Here is a 20,421-nt window from a genome sequence, read left to right on the forward strand (position 1 = left end):
GCTTTGGGAAGTTCTTTAATACATAATTTTGATCATTACCAAAAAAAGAGAAAAACAAATTGTCAAAATTTGTTGGAAAGTAAATATTCTTTCTCTCTTTCTATGTTTCTTCCCAACAATTTCCCCCTTCCTCCTACACCGGCACAAATACAAACCTATACTAAAAAACAAAACAAAAAATAGATTCAAGGAGATAATGCTGCCCTTGACAGTATTTGCATTATATTGATGATACATGTAAATGAAGAAAGACTGCAGAATGGCAGGCACACATCATACTCATTATAGCAATGTGTTTGACAAAAATACGTTCTTACCTTTCAGAAAAGAGCTCAATGCAACAATGACTATCAAATCTAACAAAAGGGCTTGAAATACAGAACAAGAAGGGTAAAAAAATGAAAAATTTAAAGACAGTACTTTTTAGAGATTCAAGAAGGTTAAAATCATTTCAAAAAATGTGTGTTTCTCTCTAACGTTTTGTCTGATTAATTTCCCTCCAAAATTCTCCTTTCTATCCTTTGCATTTCCTTCCCCTCAACTCCCACCCACCATGACCCACCTCCACCCACAGTCTGCTAACTGAATCATAGCATTCCAGGACAGTTACAGGACATAACAGTTTCTTCTGGGGTTTTCATTCGCAATGTTGTTTGCAAAGAGAATTTTATTTGTAAGTGTTTCTATTATACTGACAGGGTCAATTAGTCTTGTGAACTATTGGTCTTTCTGCCTGATAGCCTGGTGGATCATTCAAGTGGTACTGTTCATAACCTATAACTGAATGCAGCCAATTAACCTCAGAAACATGACAATACTGGCTAACTAATGGGCTTTTTAGTTTATCTTAATAACACACTATAGTTAATAACACACTATAATTATATTACACTATAGTAATATAATTTCCCCCAAATTGGTGGTATATTATTTGATATAAATTATATTTTCCCCAAATTGAACTGATTTGTAAATTATGCCACATAAGTTACACAGAGTAATTTTCATTTTATAGAAGTTCACTATAAACATTCTGGAGTTTTTTTTTAAAACAATAATCAGCTATTATGCCTACTTTTGCTTATATGTTTATACAACTAAATAAAAGTATAAGATTTCTCCCAAGATGCAGAAAGCACTAATACTCTCCAAAAGCCAATGTAAAAATAAATTTGCATTTTACTTCAAATATTCAAAAAAGGCTTAAGTTGTAAAATATTATTTATTTTTTTAAAAACACACCCAAAAAGAGAATTTGCATTAACTGAGTGTTTACTATGTGACCAGGTAATGTGAATAAGTACTTTGCAAACTTTATCCTACTTAATTCTTTCTGGAATCCAATAAGACAGACATTGTTCACCTACTCTATATATGAGGAAACTGAGGTTTCAAAAGAGCCAAATATATCTCCAAGATTCACACAGCTAGTAAGTGGCAAAACTAAGATCTGAAACCAGATCTGTCTACTTTGCCAAACTGTGGTCTATCAACATCACTCGGCCTAAAAAAAATATGAGTAAATTCCCTGGTCATCTCCCCATGTCATCTTGTAAAACTGGATTACAGAATACTGCCAAGTTCCAAAGCCATTCTACAAAAGGATATCCAATTATTAATGATCAATAACTTGAAGGAGATTAATGGAGTAAAAGTTTACTAAGATACAATACTCCAGTTTTTTTCATATCACTTCTAACCCAAATGCACTCTCACATATATGAATGTATATGTGATCTTCTACACACATGCTTGCATCCATATGTACCTGTTCACATACACACATACTCATCTAAAATGTCACATGTCAATACTCTGATTTCCAAGGCTAAAGTACTGTCTGTCCATTATGCCAGCCTACAAAGAAGTAAAAAGCTGTCTTAATGCCATGGGTATCAAGGTATCAATTTATTTGCAAAGAAGAATTTTTAAAATAAGTTGAATAACTTTTTCATACTGTAATTTTAAAAAACGATCTGACCTAATGAGCCAACTTAACGTATGTTCTAGCAAAAATTATATTATGATTATCTATGGTTTTGCTTTATAAATTTTCAAACATTAACTAATTTGTTCAATTGTTGGGCCAAACTGCCCTAAAAGCAAATGCCCTGTTACAGGAGCACACCCTAAGCATTTCTAAAAATCCATTACTACTCTCAAATCCTCTGCCTTCACATTGGCTACAGTGACTTTCAGGGCTTCATTCACTGCTTAATGGAAAAGTTTGCAAAAATATTTGTGCAATTAGGATAGACAGCGCTTTCTTGAAAATATTGGCTAAAAGTCACGGCAGTTAAGATGTATATAAATAACTTTTAAAATGCCCATTTATACCCCCTACTCTATAAATCTGTTCCTGTAAATATTGTATTTCTTTTTAAAAATACATCCTGCATAGAAAGTATAAGGGCTAAGAAGTAAAATTCAAAGTCATCCATATTATAAAGTCAGCTTTACTTTTTAAAATATATCAAAATAAATTCCATAAGCACAAAAAATTTCAAGTACAGAGAACAAAATCAAAGGAAGTATCCACGTTAGTAAAACTATTACCTTAGAAAATATCTAATATTTTGACACAATGGATAAAGATGTGCCCCAGTATGTGAAGTTATTAGCTAAATACTAGGAAGCTTAAAATTGCTAAATTCTTGCTTTACATATGCCACAAAAAATAATGCCACTGATGCTGTAGTTTCAAAGAATCAAATCTGAATATCTACTCAAATGCCAAGGGAAATTTCATTAAAATAATTTTTTTAAAAATCTAAATAACCTACATAGGTTGTTCTCTCTGTCCAGTTGCAACAGAGAAAACACTGACATCAAAATGCCAAATATCAACATTTAAAAAAAACACTCCATGCTTAGATCTGATAGTAAGGAATTGAATCCAAGACAACCTATCCATTCTCCATAACTTCAGCATGTCTTAATATACATAAGACACATTTGTCTAGCACTTTCCAACCTTGTACAGTCATGTACGAGTAAGGATAAAGCAAGCAGCCATTACAAAGCTAACAGAGAAAAGTAGTATGGAAGGGCGTAAAGTTATATTGACTACGAATCTATACATATTAGGTTCATGGTAGATGTTTTTACACAGCTTATCTAATTTTCACAACCACCCAAACAAGACAGGCATTGTAATTTTCATTTTTTAAAGTAAATAAACAGAGGCTCAGAAAAAACAGAGAAATTGTACTCTCTCTCAAAGAAGTGATAATACCAAGATTCCAACTCTGATCTGACAGGCTCCAAACCCCATGATTAAAGCAGCATGTGGCAAAGACAATCTAGAAACATGTTCCTTTATTTGGCTTAGGTCTCACCCTTCTGTCCTACTCTGAAAACAATATTTAAAATCCAGATTGCAGGTTATGAAACAGACTGGGTTTTTCCGTCTGTAAGCCAAGGTTAGAGAACTCTGCGTTCAATGGCGAGTACAATATGACTCTGGGGGAATATCAGCAAGTTTCAAATGACTATAACTTCAGGTTAAACGGAGTTCAGTGAGTCATGATAATTCCATGCTACTGATAATCCTGAACCTGGTCAACAGAAAAGTTTCAAATTTGAATTCCCTATTTGCCTTAGACAATTCCCTCTCAACACAAGGCAAATCTTCATTCAAAATAAGTTTCTCAAAGTCAGGAACACTTCTCAATGCCCTTCATTAAATTTCCTCAGAGACAATTCCCTCTCAACACAAGGCAACTCTTCATTCAAAATAAGTTTCTTAAAGTCAGGAACACTTCTCAATGCCTTTCATTAAATTTCCTCAGAGAAATGATAAAATTTTTAAATTGATGAAGCTATTGTTCAACTAGATTTTACAGACTGGCTGACAGTAACTTTGACTCAACTTTTACCTTTTTATTATCTTAAATGTGAAGAGGCTACCTAAATACTAAGGTAGAACAGTGAAGGCAGAAAGAGATTTCTTCTCATTCCTCAGTCTCTCTTTATCCGCTGAAGTAACTTCCTTATCATACTTAGCCAGAGCTCATAACCTCTGGGCTATGATAAGAGGCAAATTAGGATTGCCCTATATTTCCCAAAGCTATATTACATTCCCTTTGGTCATTATTATCTTCTCTAAGATCACATGCTTGTATCAGAAAGTAGGCTGCTAGAGTGGAATCAATTTTAGAACTAATCTGCCTTGGATTCTTTTCCTCAGTAAAGCTAAAACAGACGCCCATCCACTATCTTTAAAATAAATATCAAAGGCCACTGCAGAAATAAATTGCACAAATATTAACTGAGCACCTATGTGGTAGGTACTCAGCTACATGAGTGATCAAGACAGGTAATGTCCTTGTGCTAACGAAAGCCATCAAAGACTTGTGGGCCCTGAAAAGAAATATGCCATAAAATGACAAAATAAATAACTGAGGGCCAAGATTAGTGTATAGAAATAAATATATACAATTGTTACCACACGGGTCACAAATTTGGTTCCAAGCTTCCTGACAGTCAACACGAAGTGGGTATCATTACTGGTTCTGACACAGTATAGAGATTCTTCTACTTACAGATTCATTTCCAAAGGGTTATCATTAAGTCTACTTAATCACATGTGTCAATTTTTAACTATAGAAGCAACTACTAATACCATCTGTTGGTAGTTGACAGAGCTGACATATTTCTCCCCAACCACCTCCCTCAATATAGGTCCATAGATACTAAGAAGAAATTCTATGAAAACAATTTTATAAAACAATGCTGCCAAAGAATAATATTCAAAATTGCTAAAGAACATGTATGTTTTTCAAGCAGCCCCAATTAAAAAAAAAAAAGGAAATTCAACCATTGGAGGAATAGTCCAAAGATACAGGAATAATTGAAACTATCAGTATCTCAGTTATTTCTTATGCAAGTTTGGTGTGTAATACCTCTTTGCTCTAATTTATAAATAGGAAAATACAACTTTGAGATAAAGTTTTAAAGTTTTAGCAATTATATCTAAAATAAGTACAAGCATATCCCAGATACATTGTGGGTTTGGTTCCAGACCACAGCAACAAAGTGAGTATCACAATAAAGTAAAGTCAGTCATACAATGTTTTGGTTTCTCAGTGCATATATTATGCTTATACTCTACTATAGTCTATTAAGTGTGTAATAACGTTATGTCTAAAGAACAATGTACATATCCTCACATAAAAATATTTTACTGCTGAAAATTGCTAACAATCCCCTGATCCTTCAACAAGTTGTGATTTTTTTTGGAGGTAGAGTATCTCACCTTAATGATGACGGCTACTGACAGATTAAGGTGGTAGTTACTAAAGGCTGAGGTGGCTGAAGGAATTTCTTAAAATAACACTGAAGTTTACCTCATTTATTCAATATTCCTTTCATGAAAAATATTCTCTGTAGCAGGCAATGCCACTTAATAGCATTTTGCTGACAGTAGAACTTCTTTAAAAATTGGAGTCAGTCTTCTTTATCAACTAAGACGATGCAATATTCTAAATTCTTTGTTGTCATTTCAAGAATGTTCACAGCACCTTCACACACTAAAAACTACTTTCTTAGCTCATTCATCAGAAGCAACTCTTCACCTGTTCAAGTTTTATAATGAGATTGCTGCAATTTGGTCACATCTTCAGGCTCCATTTCTTTTTGTTTTTTTGAGATAGGGTCTCTCTCTGCAGCCCACGCTGAAGTGCAATGGCATGATCATGGCTCACTGGAACCGCCGCCACCCGGGCTTAAGGAATCCTCCCACCTCAGCCTCCCAAGTAGATGGGACTACAGATGTGCATCACCACACTCAGTTAATTTTTTTGAATTTCTTTTGTAGAGACGGGGGTCTTGTTATGTTGCCCAGGCTGGTCTTGAGCTCCTGGGATCAAGAGATTCTTCCACCTCAGCCTCCCAAAATGCACCTGACCTTCAGGCTCCATTTCTAATGGTAGCTCTCTTGCTGTTTCCACTACATCTGCAGTTAGTCCCTCCAATGAAGCCTTTAGACCCTCAAAGTTATTCATGAGGCTTGGAATCAACTTCTTCCAAACTCCTGTTAATGTTCATATTTTGACCTTTTCATGTGAATCACAAATATTCTCAGTAACATCTAGAATGGTAAGTTATTTCCAGAAGATTTTCAATTTGTTTTGCCTAGATCCATCAGATCATTTGCCACTATTTATGGCAGCTAATGCCTAAAGAAATGTATAACAGTTGGAAGTCAAAATTATTCCTTGATCCATGGGCTGCAGAATACATGTTGTGTTACCTCCTTGTACATCTCCATCAACGCTCTTGGGTGACTATGTCCATTGTCAACAAGCATAGTATTTTGAAATAAATCTTTTTCTCTGAGCATGAGGTCTTTACAGCGGGATTAAAATATTCAGGACTCCAGGCTTTGTTCTTCCATTTATAGCACAAGGGCAGAACAAATTTAGCATAATTCTTAAGGACCCTAGGATTATTAGAATAGTGAGGGCTGCCTTCAACTTGAAGTCACTAGCTGCATCAGCCCCTAACAAAAGAGCCAGCCTGTCCTGTGACGCTTTCAAGCCAGGCATTGACTTCTCCTCTCTAATCTTAGCTGGCATCTTCCAGTAGAAGGCTTTTTGTCTACATTGAAAATGTGTTGCTTGGTGTATCTACCCTCATGAACTATTTTAGCCAGATCTTCTGGGTAACTTGCTACAGCTCCTCCATCAGCACTTGCTGCTTCACCTGGCTCTTTTATGTTATGGAGATGGCTTCTTTACCGAAACCTCATGAACCAACCTTGGCTAGTTTCAAGCTTTTCTTCTGTAGCTTCCCCACCTCTCTCAGCCTTCCTAATATTGAAGAGAATTAGGGCCGAACTGTGGATTAGGCTTTGGCTTAAGGGAATGTTGTGGCTGGTTTAATCTTCTATCTAGGCTACTCAAACTTTCTCCATATCAGTAATAAGGCTGTATTGCTTTCTTATTATTCATGTGTTCACTAGAGTAGCACATTTAATTTCCTTCAGGAACTTTTCCCTTGTATTCACAACTTCGCTGTTTGGAGCAAGACGCCTAGTTTTCAGCATATCTTGGCTTTCAACATGCCTTCTTCATTAAGCTTAATTCTTTCTGGCTGTTGAGTTAAAGTGAGAGATGTGAAACTCTTTCTTTCACTTAAATAGTTAGAGACCATCATCATTAGTTAGAGGCCTAATTGAATCATGCCAATTAATTAGGTTATTAATTGGCCTAATTTCAATATTGTTGTGTCTCAGGGAATAGGAAAGCACAATTAGAGAGAAAGAGATAAAAAAGCAGCCAGTTGGTGGAGTAGTCAGAACACAGTATTTATCAATTAAGTTTGCTATATTATATGAGCATGATTCATGGGGTCCCAAAACAATTACAATACTATCATTAAGAATCACTGATCACAGATCACCATAAAAGATATACTAACAATGAAAAGGTTTGAAATATTGTGAGAATTACCAAAATGTGATAGAAACAGGAATTGAGCACACGCTGTTAAAAAAAATGGTGCCAATAGACTTCCTTGACACAGAGTTGCCACAAAGCTTCAATTTGTAATGAAATGCAGTTATCTGTAAAGTGCAATAAGGTGAAAAGCATAAAATGAGGTGGGCCTGTGTAGTACTTAGTAGACAATGAAAATGGATGCAGTAATTTTTAAAGAACTATTCTTTTTTTCATGAATCTCAAAGAATTCATGAAAAATTCATGCAGTTAGAGGAATAAGCCAACAGCCACATAGTTATTATTGCATACAGTTATTGTAAAGAGACATTCTATGTAAACTATATATATGGATTGGCCAGGTTCACCATAATTAAGTGAAATGAGAGAAGGAGCCAACAGGACTTTGAAGGATATTATAATTTTCCTGAAAAATTTAATTTAGTCTAAGGACACTATCTATTAAATAATCACAGAGTACCTTTTAGTCAACCTCAGAGGATTTCCCATAGTCTGATTACTTAGGTTAACTCCTACAAAATTGAAAAACTATGTTAAAGAAAATATGATTTTAAGTAATATTTTAAAAAATTGGAGTGAAAAAAGAACTGCATGTTCTCATTTATACACGGAATCTAAAGTTGAACTCACAGAAGCAGGGAGTAGGGTGATGGTTACCTGGGGCTGGGAGTAAGGGGGACAGTTGGGAGATGTTGGTCAAAGGACATAAAATTTCAGTGAGGCATAAGAAATAAGTTCAAGTCATCTATTGTGCATCACTATGAGTACAATTAATAATAATATATTGTATACTTGAAAATTGCTAACACAGATTTAAGCGTTCACACCACAAAAAATGACATATATGTGAGGTATTACCTATGTTAATTAGCTTGATTTAGTCAGTCCACAATGTATACAAATATCAAAACATCATTATAAGCACCATAAATATACACAATTTTCTGTCAATTTAAAAAACCAAATTTAAAAATTAGTAAAATAACACTAGCCTAACCAGTTTACAGAGGTGGAATCCACGTATTTTCTAATTTTAGTTGTTCTCACAGATAAAATAGATTTAAACTAGTATTTTAGTTGTTACTGGTTATAAGTTTCAATTACAAATAACTATATTGATTTCTATTATAAAATTAGAGAGGTTTTCCTATTAAAAAAAAATATCGGGGGCTGGACGCGGTGGCTCATGCCTATAATCCCAGCACTTTGCGAGGCTCAGGCAGGCAGATCACGTGGTCAGGAGATTGAGACCATCCTGGGTAACACAGTGAAAACCCGTCTCCACTAAAAATACAAAAAAATTAGCCAGGCGCGGTGGTGCACACCTGTAATCCCAGCTACTCGGGAGGCTGAGACAGGAGAATCGCTTGAACCTGGGAGGCGAAGGTTGCAGTGAGCCGAGATCGCGCCACTGCACTCCAGCCTGGGCAACAGAGCGAGACTCTGTCTCAAAAAAAAAAAAAAAAAAAAAGGGATACTCATTTATTATAAAAATCTCATTTCTTTAGCAGCATATATACAGTCTCAGGGAAGAAGTAGGAAAAACAGCAGTTGCCAGTGTACTATAAATACTATTATTATTTTAGCTAAGTGTGCCAGGCAAATCCTAAGAAACCTTATCCTGACTGATGAGGAAGCAGATTTAGAGAAGATTACATATTTTCAATATGAGGGACTTGCCATTATGTTTTGCTTATCTGGTGGCAAAGAATGGGAACTTAGGAGATATATAAGAACCAGAACAAGAATTTAATCTTTTCATTATCAAAAATAAGTAACAGAAAATTCACATAGCTACTCAGGAAACATGTTAATTTGGAACAAGATTAAATCTAAAGACTTTAGGCTCAATTAAGATTAAAATACATAGCTAACATATTATCTGAACAATTTCCCTACTATTGCCTCATACTTATGGTACCACTTAGTCTAAATCTAGATCTTTTCTCATCGTAAGTTCTTAGAAAGCTTCCTCTACGTATTGCCTCTGTCCTACTTAATTAAGTATAAGAAATCAAGACTAGTTGTAGGCCATCCAATTAGCTAATTATCATTCTTAATTAGCTATCTAATTACAAAGTAGGCAACTGATTCTAAAAAAGTGGTGAGATGGCTAAGCTATGGTTTCTGTTTTGTACCATCAACTATAATTTCAAATACAAGAGGAAAGATTCCCAAATATCTACAAATCCTTGTATGAAGAATTCTCTTAATTCCTTTATGAAGGAGAAATGGACACAGAAAAGTATGCATTGTCTTTTATTTGCAGTTTCTGCTTCAATATTCTCATTCCTTTATCCTGAGACTTGAAGATCCATTGATTCTTCATTTACCACATGTAAAACATGAGGCTGAAAAAAAAAATGAGGTTCCTGAGTAGGCTCACCTCTATTAAGATATACTTTTAAATTATGATAAAATGCTTCAGCAGGTAGTTTCAGCAAGATTTACGGCAGCACTTTCAGCTGATTACTACTGTGTGTTTTTTTGTTTGTTTTTTTTTGAGATGGAGTCTCGCTCTGTCACTAGGCTGGATTGCAGTGGCGCAATCTCGGCTCACTGCAACCTCTGCCTCCCAGGTTCAAGCAATTCTCCTGCCTCAGCCTCCTGAGTAGCTAAGATTACAGGCACTCGCTACCACTCCCAGCTAATTTTTCTAATTTTAGTAGAGATGGGGTTTCACCGTGTTGGCCAGGATGGTCTCAATCTCTTGACTTCGTGATTTGCCCGCCACGGCCTCCGAAAGTGCTGGTATTACAGGCCTGAGCCACCGTGCCCAGCCCGATTACTACTGTTTTAATCAGCAACATGTTAGTTGCCAGAAATATTTACACAAAATTTACCACACCAGGCGTGATGGCTCACGCCTGTAATTCCAGCACTTTGGGAGGCCGAGGCGGGCAGATCACGAGGTCAGGAGATTGAGACCATCCTGGCCAACACGGTGAAACCCCATCTCTACTAAAAAAAATATACAAAAAATTAGCCGGGCATGGTGGCGGGCACCTGTAGTCCCAGCTACTCGGGAGTTTGAGGCAGGAGAATGGCGTAAACCCAGGAGGTGGAGCTTGCAGTGAGCGAGATCGCGCCACTGCACTCCAGCCTGGGCAACAGAGAGAGACTCTGTCTCAAAAAAAAAAAAAAAAAACTTACCACAGGATGAGGGGACATACTGAATAGCGTGTGTGTGTGCGTGCAGCACACGTGTGGGTGTGTGCATGTGTGTGTCCATGGAACTCAGGAAAGAGTGGTCAAGTATGAAAGAGGTCAGTAAATGAAGACTATTAGAGACACCAGCCACCTGCTCAAGTTTATTGTTCTTTCTCCTTGTTATGTATCTACCCTTGCATCTATTTTATTCATTTTACACCATTCTGTGTCTTCCCGTATATTATAGTTGTACTCTTCTACTTTATAACTTCAGTTTGTACATGGCCCTTCACCTTACCCACCCTTTTCCATATCACTATCTCTCAGTATCAGATCTTGTCAATGCTAACTTTGCCTCTGTTTCTTCTGAGTTAAATTTCTAAGGCAAAAAAATTAAAAATAGAACTAACTTGTAATCCAGAAATCCAACATCTGCACATATACCCAAAAGAGCTGAATAAAGGATCTTAAGATACATGTACACCCACTGTTCACAGCACTACTATTCACATTAGGCAAGAGGTGGGAACAACCCAAGTGACCGCTGAGAGATGAACAGATAAGCAAAATGAAGTATATACATTTTGCACCTGCTGAATATTCTTTGGTCTTTAAAAAAAAAGGAGGCCGGTGAGGTACCTCAGGCCTGTAATCCCAGCACTTTGAGAGGCCGAGGCAGGCGGATCACCTGAGGTCAGGAGTTCGAGACTAGCCTGCCCAAAATGGTGAAACCCTGTCTACACTAAAAATACAAAAGTTAGCCAGGCATGGTGGTGTGCGCCTGTAGTCCCAGCTACTAAGGAGGCTGAGGCATGAGGATCACTGGAACCCAGGAGGCAGAGGTTGTAGTGAGCCATGATCGTGTCACTGCACTCCAGCCTGGGTGACAGAGCTAGACTCTGTCTAAAAAAATAAAAAATAAATTAAATTTAAAAAAAAGGAAATCCTGCCACATGATACAACATGAACCTTGAGTACATTATGCTAAGTGAAGTAAGCTAGTCAAAAAAGGACAAATATTGTATGATTTCACTTATATGAGGTATCTAAAGCAGTCAAATTCATAGAAACAAAAACTAGAACAGTGCTCACCAGGGCCTGGAGAAGGGGGAAACTGGGAGTTGTTATTTAATGACTATGATTTTTGGTTTTGAAAGACAAAAAAGTTCTGGAAATGTGTATTCACACCACGTGAATACCATATATGTAACACTACTGAACTAACTGTACATAAAAAATGGTTCAGGTGGTAAATTTTGTGGTATATGTTTTTTGCAATTAAAAAAGTTTTTAAAATGTCTGAGACAGGGAATCTGATTTGCCCAGATAATCTCTTTGAAGCAAACTACACAAGCACGGGTCAATGGCAAGCCTATGAACTGCTGGTATTGTCAGAGGCGTGTGAAACCAGAGCAACTCCATCTTGAATAGGAGCTGGGTAAAATGAAGCTGAGATTTACTGGGCTGCATTCCCAGACGGTTAAGGCATGCTAAGTCACCAGATGAGATACAAGGTCAGCATAAGATACAGGTCATAAAGACCTTGCTAATAAAACAGGCTGCAGTAAAGAAGCTGGCCCAAACCCATCAAAACCAAGATGGCCACGAGAGTGACCTCTGGTAGTCCTCACTGCTACACTCCCACCAGCGCCATAACAGTTTACAAATGCCATGGCAAAGTCAGGAAGTTACCCTATATGGTCTAAAGAGGGGAGGCACGAATAATCCACCCCTTGTTTAGCATATCATCAAGAAATAACCATAAAGATGGGCAACCAGCAGCCCTCAGGGCTGCTCTATGTAGTAGCCATTCTTTCATTCCTCCACTTTCTTAAAAAACTCGCTTTCACTTTATGGATTTTCCCTGAATTCCTTCTTGCACAAGATACACGAACCCCCTCTTGGGGTCTGGATTGGGACCCCTTTCCTTGTAACATCTTTCTGGCGACCACTGAACGGACTATAGTGCGGAAATCCCCGACCCAAAGGTTAACAAGTTTGGGTAAGTGGCAGGGTCCTGTAACAGTGTGGTTATTTAACAACTTTTTAATTAAATGCCTACTGTTTCAGACACTATGCTAGGTTCTCAGCCAAGTGCCCATCCCTGCTCTGACCAGCAGGCTATATTCCCAGTATGTTTTCCTTATAAGAGGGATTGATAATCTGCATTTCTAAAACCATGTCATTTTCATAAGTAAAATGCATATTTCTATTGAATCATATCCTGTCATATGGTTAAATAAAGTGTTTTTAGATTTTGTGGGTTTTTTGTCTTCTTTGCCCTAGGCTGTTACCATTGCCACTTTGCCTAAAAGAAACAGTGCAGGTCTTCTATAACGGCTGCAAAAGATCACTTGAAAAAAGTGACCTTACAGGACAATGCTCTTAAAAGAAAATTCATCAACTTCTAAGTTTACTTTAAGTATGCATTAGCAGTACAAAACCTTCCAAATCAACACATTATGAAACAAAACAAGAATCCTCCTCAGAATCATCTTATTTGGCACAAATATTATAATAAGAAAAGATGGAATTCCTGCTATTAAATCATTTCATTAGTCCCCAATCTATAAATTTAGAAACAATTACTCCAAAGAGTGCTTAAACAAGTTTTAAGAACTACCTTAGTTCAGAATTGCATTAAGTAAATTACATTAAGTAAACTGCCTATTAAAACATGAAATACAGGAAATGTTTCAGTCCCTATCTGCCTAGATAATCCTGACTTCATATGAGAATATGACAACATATTCTCTTAATTTTCTTCTCATCTTTCTGAGAGTTCCTCTCAGCTTTCTTCACTGGATAACCTTTTCCTATCCAACTCTTGAATATTGGCATCTTCATGGTTCCAGCCCTAGCACTCTTCTTTTATATCTAAACTTCTATTTACACACTGATGATTCCCAAATCTGTATCTCTAACCCAGACTTCTTTCCTTAGGTTCAGATCCATATACCATACCCTACTATCCATGGACTACCTACTGAAAATCCCTCCATTTGAAGAGATACCAGAAATCAGTGACCAAAATTAATCTCATTATCTAAGCCCCTTTCTCTCTGCCCCTCCCCCTCAGAATGTTCCTTCTCTGTATGCCATTACTAGTAAATGCCAACTTTCAACCAGTTGCCTAAGCTGAGAATTCTAGATGCCCCTTTCTACTTACTCAAATCCTACCCAATATTCTGAATATATCCCAGGTAGCAATCAGTCACAAGTCCTTTTAATTTATTTCAAATATAGGGAACCCAACTGCCATAGCCTTAATTAAATCCTCATAATTTTCACCTGGCTAATATTATACCTACCTGGTCTCTAGGTGCTCCAGCTCCCCCATTCCCATGATTAAGCTGTGTCAATGTTTCCTCATTTAATGTCTGATATTACATACAATCTGACTATACATTTTCACTGAAACAATTATATACTATATTTATTTCCCTACAAATGTAAACTTATGTATGGGAACCATGTTACATCACAATAAATGTGTTGAATGAATAAATACTTCTCCAGTCTTTCTTACCACTCCCTCAGACCTATCCAGCTTCCATGGCAGAATGAATTACTTGTACTTCTGTCACTATACCATGCTACTGTGCTTCCATACCTTTATGTACATCATGACCCTGGTAGAATGCCTCCACTTGATTGTGCACCTGAATAGGCTCTGTATTTATCCTAAACAGTCAGCTAAACCATCGACCTCTTCAGCTTTTTAAACCACTGGGCTTTAAAAACCACAAAACAATATTGTGTTTTTAAACACAATATTCCATTGTGTTCCCATAGCCACCTCCAGGTACTTACTATACTATATGGCAACTGAGAATTTTTTGCATATCTCTTCCATGAGACTATGAAGTGCTCAAAGGCATAAACTGTGACTTTATTGTATCCCCAGCATCTAACACAGTACCTGGCACTTAGCAGGCCCTACAGCATTATTCACAGAATAAAGCATGAATCTGCTTTGTATGAAATGCCAGACTACATCTCTTAAATAATCTATAGTATAAGTTTCTGGTCAAACAAAAACAAGATACAATAAAGTTTCTTAAAAATATAGATGATATTTCTTCTTAAAAATACAGATGATACTTTTCTGTATAACATATTTTAGTTCCAAAAGGAAATATACCCCAAATGCATAGTTACCTCAACTCTATTTTGGAAATAGGTGACGCATACAATAATAAATAAAAGTTTTCAAAAATTCTATATATTGCTTTTAGAGAAGGTTAGAAGATAACATTTTTTGGCCTAAAAATTATGTGTATCACACCAAAACATTCTACAATGACTTCAAAGATGAACTAAAGTTAGTTATGAAACTAATTTTTTTTAAAAAATATTTTAAACTAGCTAAATTCAACAAAAACTATTTTTCCAAAGACTTGATAAATTACACTTTCTGTCTTATCAAACCAATTTATGTTTATAGATACTGCCTAAGTCATTCCACTTTATATCAAATTGTTTAAAATAGGCCCCTCATAAGAAAGCAAATATAAGTAGATTTTGGGATCAACAAATAGAGCCAGAACTTTTGTCTGCATCTTCTTACTCTATCACATACATTAGTGGAACTCAAATTTTAATAGGAAATATTATTTTATCAGAAGAACTGACATATTAACCACTTCTGTCAAAGTACCATATATGGACTCACATGGTTGTGCTACTGAAATAAGACACAAGTAGAGAGTGAAAGGCCACATGAAACCATGGGAAAACATGACAGCTCTCTTTAACACTGAAGACTTATTTCAAGCCTCCTTTAAAAAAAATCACTTGGTAACAGCTTTATTATCTGAAGACAAAAACAGGGCTTAAAATTCACTTAAGTACTCGATCTTGTGCTCTTGTGCTCTATCAATATTTTATCATTTCGTGGCCACAAATTTTAGAAGCAATAAACCAAAGGACAACTTTCACATATGCTGAAAGTATCTACTTAACCTTAACAAGTTGTTTCTCATATAACAATATAGAAATAATTTGAGAACTGTCACAGTGTCTAAAAAAAGCTTTAGTTTCATATTTAAGTACAAAATATTCTACAATAATTTTTAAAAACAACAATAACTAGTTAGCAAACTGAAAAGGACTTTAAGTATCCTTGAATTTCAGCTAGAGATATTTTCTAAAATGCTATAATGATCACATCTAAAATAGAATGTTCTTTGGTCCATTGCTCTAAATGATTAAAAAAAAAAAAAACTCACACATTATTTTTCCTTCCGAGAGCAAAAGAAAAGAACATTAAATCAAAACATAATGCTAAAACGCAAGGGATTTAAGAATTTAAAAACTACCATCTTGATTTGAAAATTTCTCTTGAATAACATGAATTCATGCACAAAAGTAAACCAACTGAGATGAAGCATTCTGCAAAGAAAGACAATGTAGACTCAGAAATGCTAAATTATCACTTCTATATAGAAATAGTCTCTTGTGTAGAAGCAATAAATTGCAAACATCTTATAAAATGTTCTTAAATTGTTGGTTTTCCATTTATGTGGAATGGGATATTTTGAATACAAGAAAGTAGAATGAGAAGCATAAATAATTTCAATTTTGTCATTAAAAATATTCTGTTTGGCCAAATCCAGTTTTAGTATCTTGTGACTATTCAGCAGAAAGTTCAATTTAAGTCCTCAGGTATAGTGGTTAAAATACACATTCTAGGGTATTAAAGGAAGGGTCTGATGCCTTTGTAGAGAGTTATCAATAGAAGTAACAAAGATCTAGATACAATACATGCTTCATAACTAAAATGAAGGAAAATAAATAGGATAGAAAAAGAATAATTTATTGCTAAATAAGGTAGCTATATGGTTTTCTCATCTTAGACTATTTTTTAAGTTACTACTTCAAATCAACAATTACAAAAAATAAGCATTTTAAGTAAACAAATTTATAATTTCTAGTGGAAAAAAAGGAAAATCTATTAAAACATTTCAATACACACTACACTACACTCTCCAGTGGGCAAACATCCATGGAAAAAAAAAAAAGATTTAGGTGGATTTTCCACTCTGTTAAATCAGTACTATAACTAATGAAATGATGACTCTGAAAACCTCATAAAAATTCACATTATTTTAATTACTTGTTTTAGTATCTGAGTCAGAAGCAGCAAAGTTTTTTTTATATATTTAGATATTGTGGTAGAATAACAGAAAAAATAAAATCATAATCTGCTTCTTCTTTCCTTAAAAAGCAAAGTGCTATCAGGCTCTTGTTTAACTTACAAAGAAAAAAAGGTAAACAGTATAAATCTCATACAAAGATGTATAATTAAAAGATAAAAGTATTCATATCACGAGCCGCAAAAGCTAGGCACTAATAATTTAAAGCAACATCCAAAAATTATGGTTCCTTAGTGAGAACTATGGCAGAAAAGTAGTATGTTCATTAAGTTTTCCAGGAAAACAACTCACATTATCACCTGGTAATATTTTGTATTACTGGTCTCATGAGGCTATGTGGTCACTAAATAGAAATATAAACACACTTAGAAAAAATTAAGAGACTACCTATAAGAGTTCTTTTTCTATATGGCTAATGTTTCAGCGCTTAGATGACATAATAGAAGCAAAGACTAGATTAAAAGTATTTTACAAGGTCCAAATATCGCTTAAAGTTTCTCCTGTTAACTTCTCAAAATCCTTATTTAATGTCAGTAAAATTTACAATAGAATACAAAACATCTTTAATACAGATACCTAGAAATTTCATATGAATATGTACACTTCCCAAAAATGCATCAAAGAGTTCTTGAATATATATTCTCTAGGAAAAACAAGTACAACTAAGATTACATGAGGTCTTGAACTTATTACAAATAGGCTACGAAACTAGAAAATAAAGGACAACAGTGACATCTAGTGGAAGTTTCAAATATATACCACGTATATCAAATCAAAACATTTTATTGCTAGTGTTTCACTTATCACAACTGCCTGAGGAGCTATACGATAAATCTTTAGTTATAAATCAAAACAAGCCAACTCTACTTACAAAAGACTCACCAATATGAGTGATCCAGTTATTTGATAATGTGAAATTTTTAATAAAATACAATTTAATATGTCAAGTCATCAGAGAACTAAACACTGATTAAATGTATCAGATATGTGACTAAAAGAAGGGCTGTCAATTGGTCCAAAAATAAGAGGCCAGGCGCGGTGGCTCAAACCTGTAATCTCAGCACTTTGGGAGGCCGAGGTGGGTGGATCACTTGAGGTCAGGAGTTTGAGACCAGCCTGGCCAACATGGCAAAACCCCGTCTCTACTAAAAATACAAAGGAGGCTGAGGCAGGAGAATCACTTGAACCTGGGAGGCACAGGCTGCAGTGAGCTGAGATCAGGCCATTGCACTCCAGCCTGGGTGACAGAGCAAGACTCTGTCAAAAAAAAGAAAAAAAAAAAAAAAGATGATTAAAAAAAAATTTTTAATATTCTGAATTTAAAAAGCACTGGGTGAATAGAAAAACTTAAGAAGACTAAGAGCTGATTTATTTATTAATCTATTCAAGCACAGGAAGTACACATCAACCAGCATGGCCTGTCAGACAAAAGAAGAAATGTTTTTAAATTAAAAGAAAACTATCTAATTTACAACAATTTTTCAATTTTTCAGAAGCTGAAATTAGTTTTCAAGAAGGGTTTCTTAAAAGTAAGGGCCAGGCATGGTGGCTCACGCCTGTAATCCTAGTACTTTGGGAGGCTGAGAGAGGCAGATCACTTGAGGCCGGAGTTCAAGACCAGCCTGGCCAACACAGCGAAACTCTGTCTCTACTAAAAATAGAAAAAATTAGCTGGGCATGGTGGCGCATTCCTGTAATCCCAGCTACTCAAGAGGCTGAGGTTTAAGAATTGTTTGAACCTGGGAGGCAGAAGTTGCAGTGAGCCAAGATCATACCACTGCACTCCAGTGTGGGCGACAGAGTAAGACTCCGTCTCCAAAAAAAAGAAAAAAAAAAAGTAAATTAAGATAATTGTCTATAACAAGACCAAGAAGTTATCTCAAAGTAACAAACAACTTGAGTTCAGATGTCAGCAAGATGGCACTCCCATGTTCACTGCAGCATTATTCACAATAGCTAAGATACAGAATCAACCTAAGTATTCATCAATGAATGAATGAGTGGGTAAATAAACTGTGAGGTATATATACCCAATGGAATATCATACAGCCCTAAAGAGAAGGAAATCCTATCATTTGCAGCAGCGTGGATGGAACTGGAGAACACTATTGTTAAATGAAACAAGCCAGGCACAGAAAGACAAATACCACATGATCTTATTTATATATGGAATATTAAAAAGTTGAACTCAGAAGCAGAAGGAGAATGACTTTCTAGGGGCTATAATGGAAGGAGGGATTGGGGAAATGTTGGTCAAAGGGTACAAAATTTCAGTTAGATAGGAAGAATAAAATCAAGAGATCCAGTATATAACAGTGACTACATTAATAAACTATGTGTTATATTCTTGAAGATTGCTAAGAGAGTGGATTTTGAGAGTTCTCACCACAAAAAAGTGGTATGTGAAGTAATGCATGTTAACTAGCTTTATTCAGTCATTCTACAAAGTATATATGTTTCAAAACATCATACTGTACATGATACAATTTTTATTTAATAATTTTTTTAAAAACAATGAATATCTCAAAAGACAAAACAACAACAAAAATACCTTGGACAATATCCTCACCTGTTCTTATTTGTCAATACATATGCAAGTTTTACGAGAACAACACTTATTTAATGAGAAAACAATGAAAGTACATGTGATTTATATTATTTTATTACTAACTCAGATAAAACATATAAATTTAGAGACACAGTCTTAATATAAACACTAAGTCAAATAAGAGCCAAGACCACAAATTAACTGGAGGCCTTTCAAAGATCACAAGTGCTTCCCAAATCTCTCAGAACCACCAGATTTTAATGATTATTTGGGCTTAATGATTTTCTGACCAAAAAATGTCAACAGCCACAGCTTCACAATTATGTAGTTCAAAGTCATTGAAAATATCTCTGAAATACTTCAGGACTAAAGCACTGTCCTAATAACCTCACGCAGGATAAATATATTGTGGTATATTCAAACAGTGAAATACAACTCAGAAGTAAAAAAGAATGAAGCAGTGACACATTCAACTACGTGGACAAATCTCAAAAACCCTAGGCTGAGAGAAAGAAGCCATACATAAAAGTTATATCCTGTATGACTCTGTTCATATGACACTGTAAAACAGGCAGTATGGATCTATGGTAAAAAATCAATCAATCAATAAAACCAGTATAATAGTTATTCCTGAGGGTAGGATAGAGATGAAGACTGAACTGGGAACAGATATGATGGAATTCTCTGGAGTGGTGGAAATGTCCTATATTTTAACAGGGGTTGGGATTACATAAATGTATGTGTTTGTCAAAACTCACCAAGTAATATACTTAAGATTATGCAAAATTATGCATAAATTTTATCTTAAAAAATGAAAATTAAGCAAATGTTGATAACTCTACCAATATATCACAGTGGTATTTGGGGTGAAATGGACAAATATGTGCAAATTATTTTTAAATGCACAAAAAAATTAGATGGACAGATTGTAATAAAGCAAATACAGCAAAATATTAACAACTGAAGAATCCAGGAGGTGAGTATACTGGCGTTCACTGTACAATTCTTTGAGTTTTTCTGTATGTCTGAAAATTTCAATAATAAAATATTGTGGAAAAAATAGAACAATCAGAATTCAGAAGAAAAAAATTTGACACTCAAACAT

General features: G+C 35.3%; 1 protein-coding gene across 11 annotated transcripts in view; it reads right to left on the bottom strand.

The window, feature by feature from the left end:
• The window catches only part of ANAPC10 (anaphase promoting complex subunit 10), a 203,368-nt gene that overhangs the window by 149,129 nt on the left and 33,818 nt on the right, over positions 1-20,421 (bottom strand). For 2 of the 11 annotated variants that reach the window (XM_054486740.2, XM_054486739.2), the window contains one exon: positions 16,192-20,341. The exons of the other annotated variants lie outside the window; for them this stretch is intronic. In XM_054486740.2, the coding sequence (XP_054342715.1) occupies positions 20,309-20,341 (33 nt within the window). In that variant the 3' untranslated portion in view covers positions 16,192-20,308. Of the gene's footprint in view, positions 1-16,191; positions 20,342-20,421 lie in introns of those variants that run through there. 11 annotated transcript variants of the gene reach the window in all.

This window comes from Pongo pygmaeus, chromosome 3, assembly GCF_028885625.2.
Source record: "Pongo pygmaeus isolate AG05252 chromosome 3, NHGRI_mPonPyg2-v2.0_pri, whole genome shotgun sequence".
NCBI classification, from domain to species: domain Eukaryota; kingdom Metazoa; phylum Chordata; class Mammalia; order Primates; family Hominidae; genus Pongo; species Pongo pygmaeus.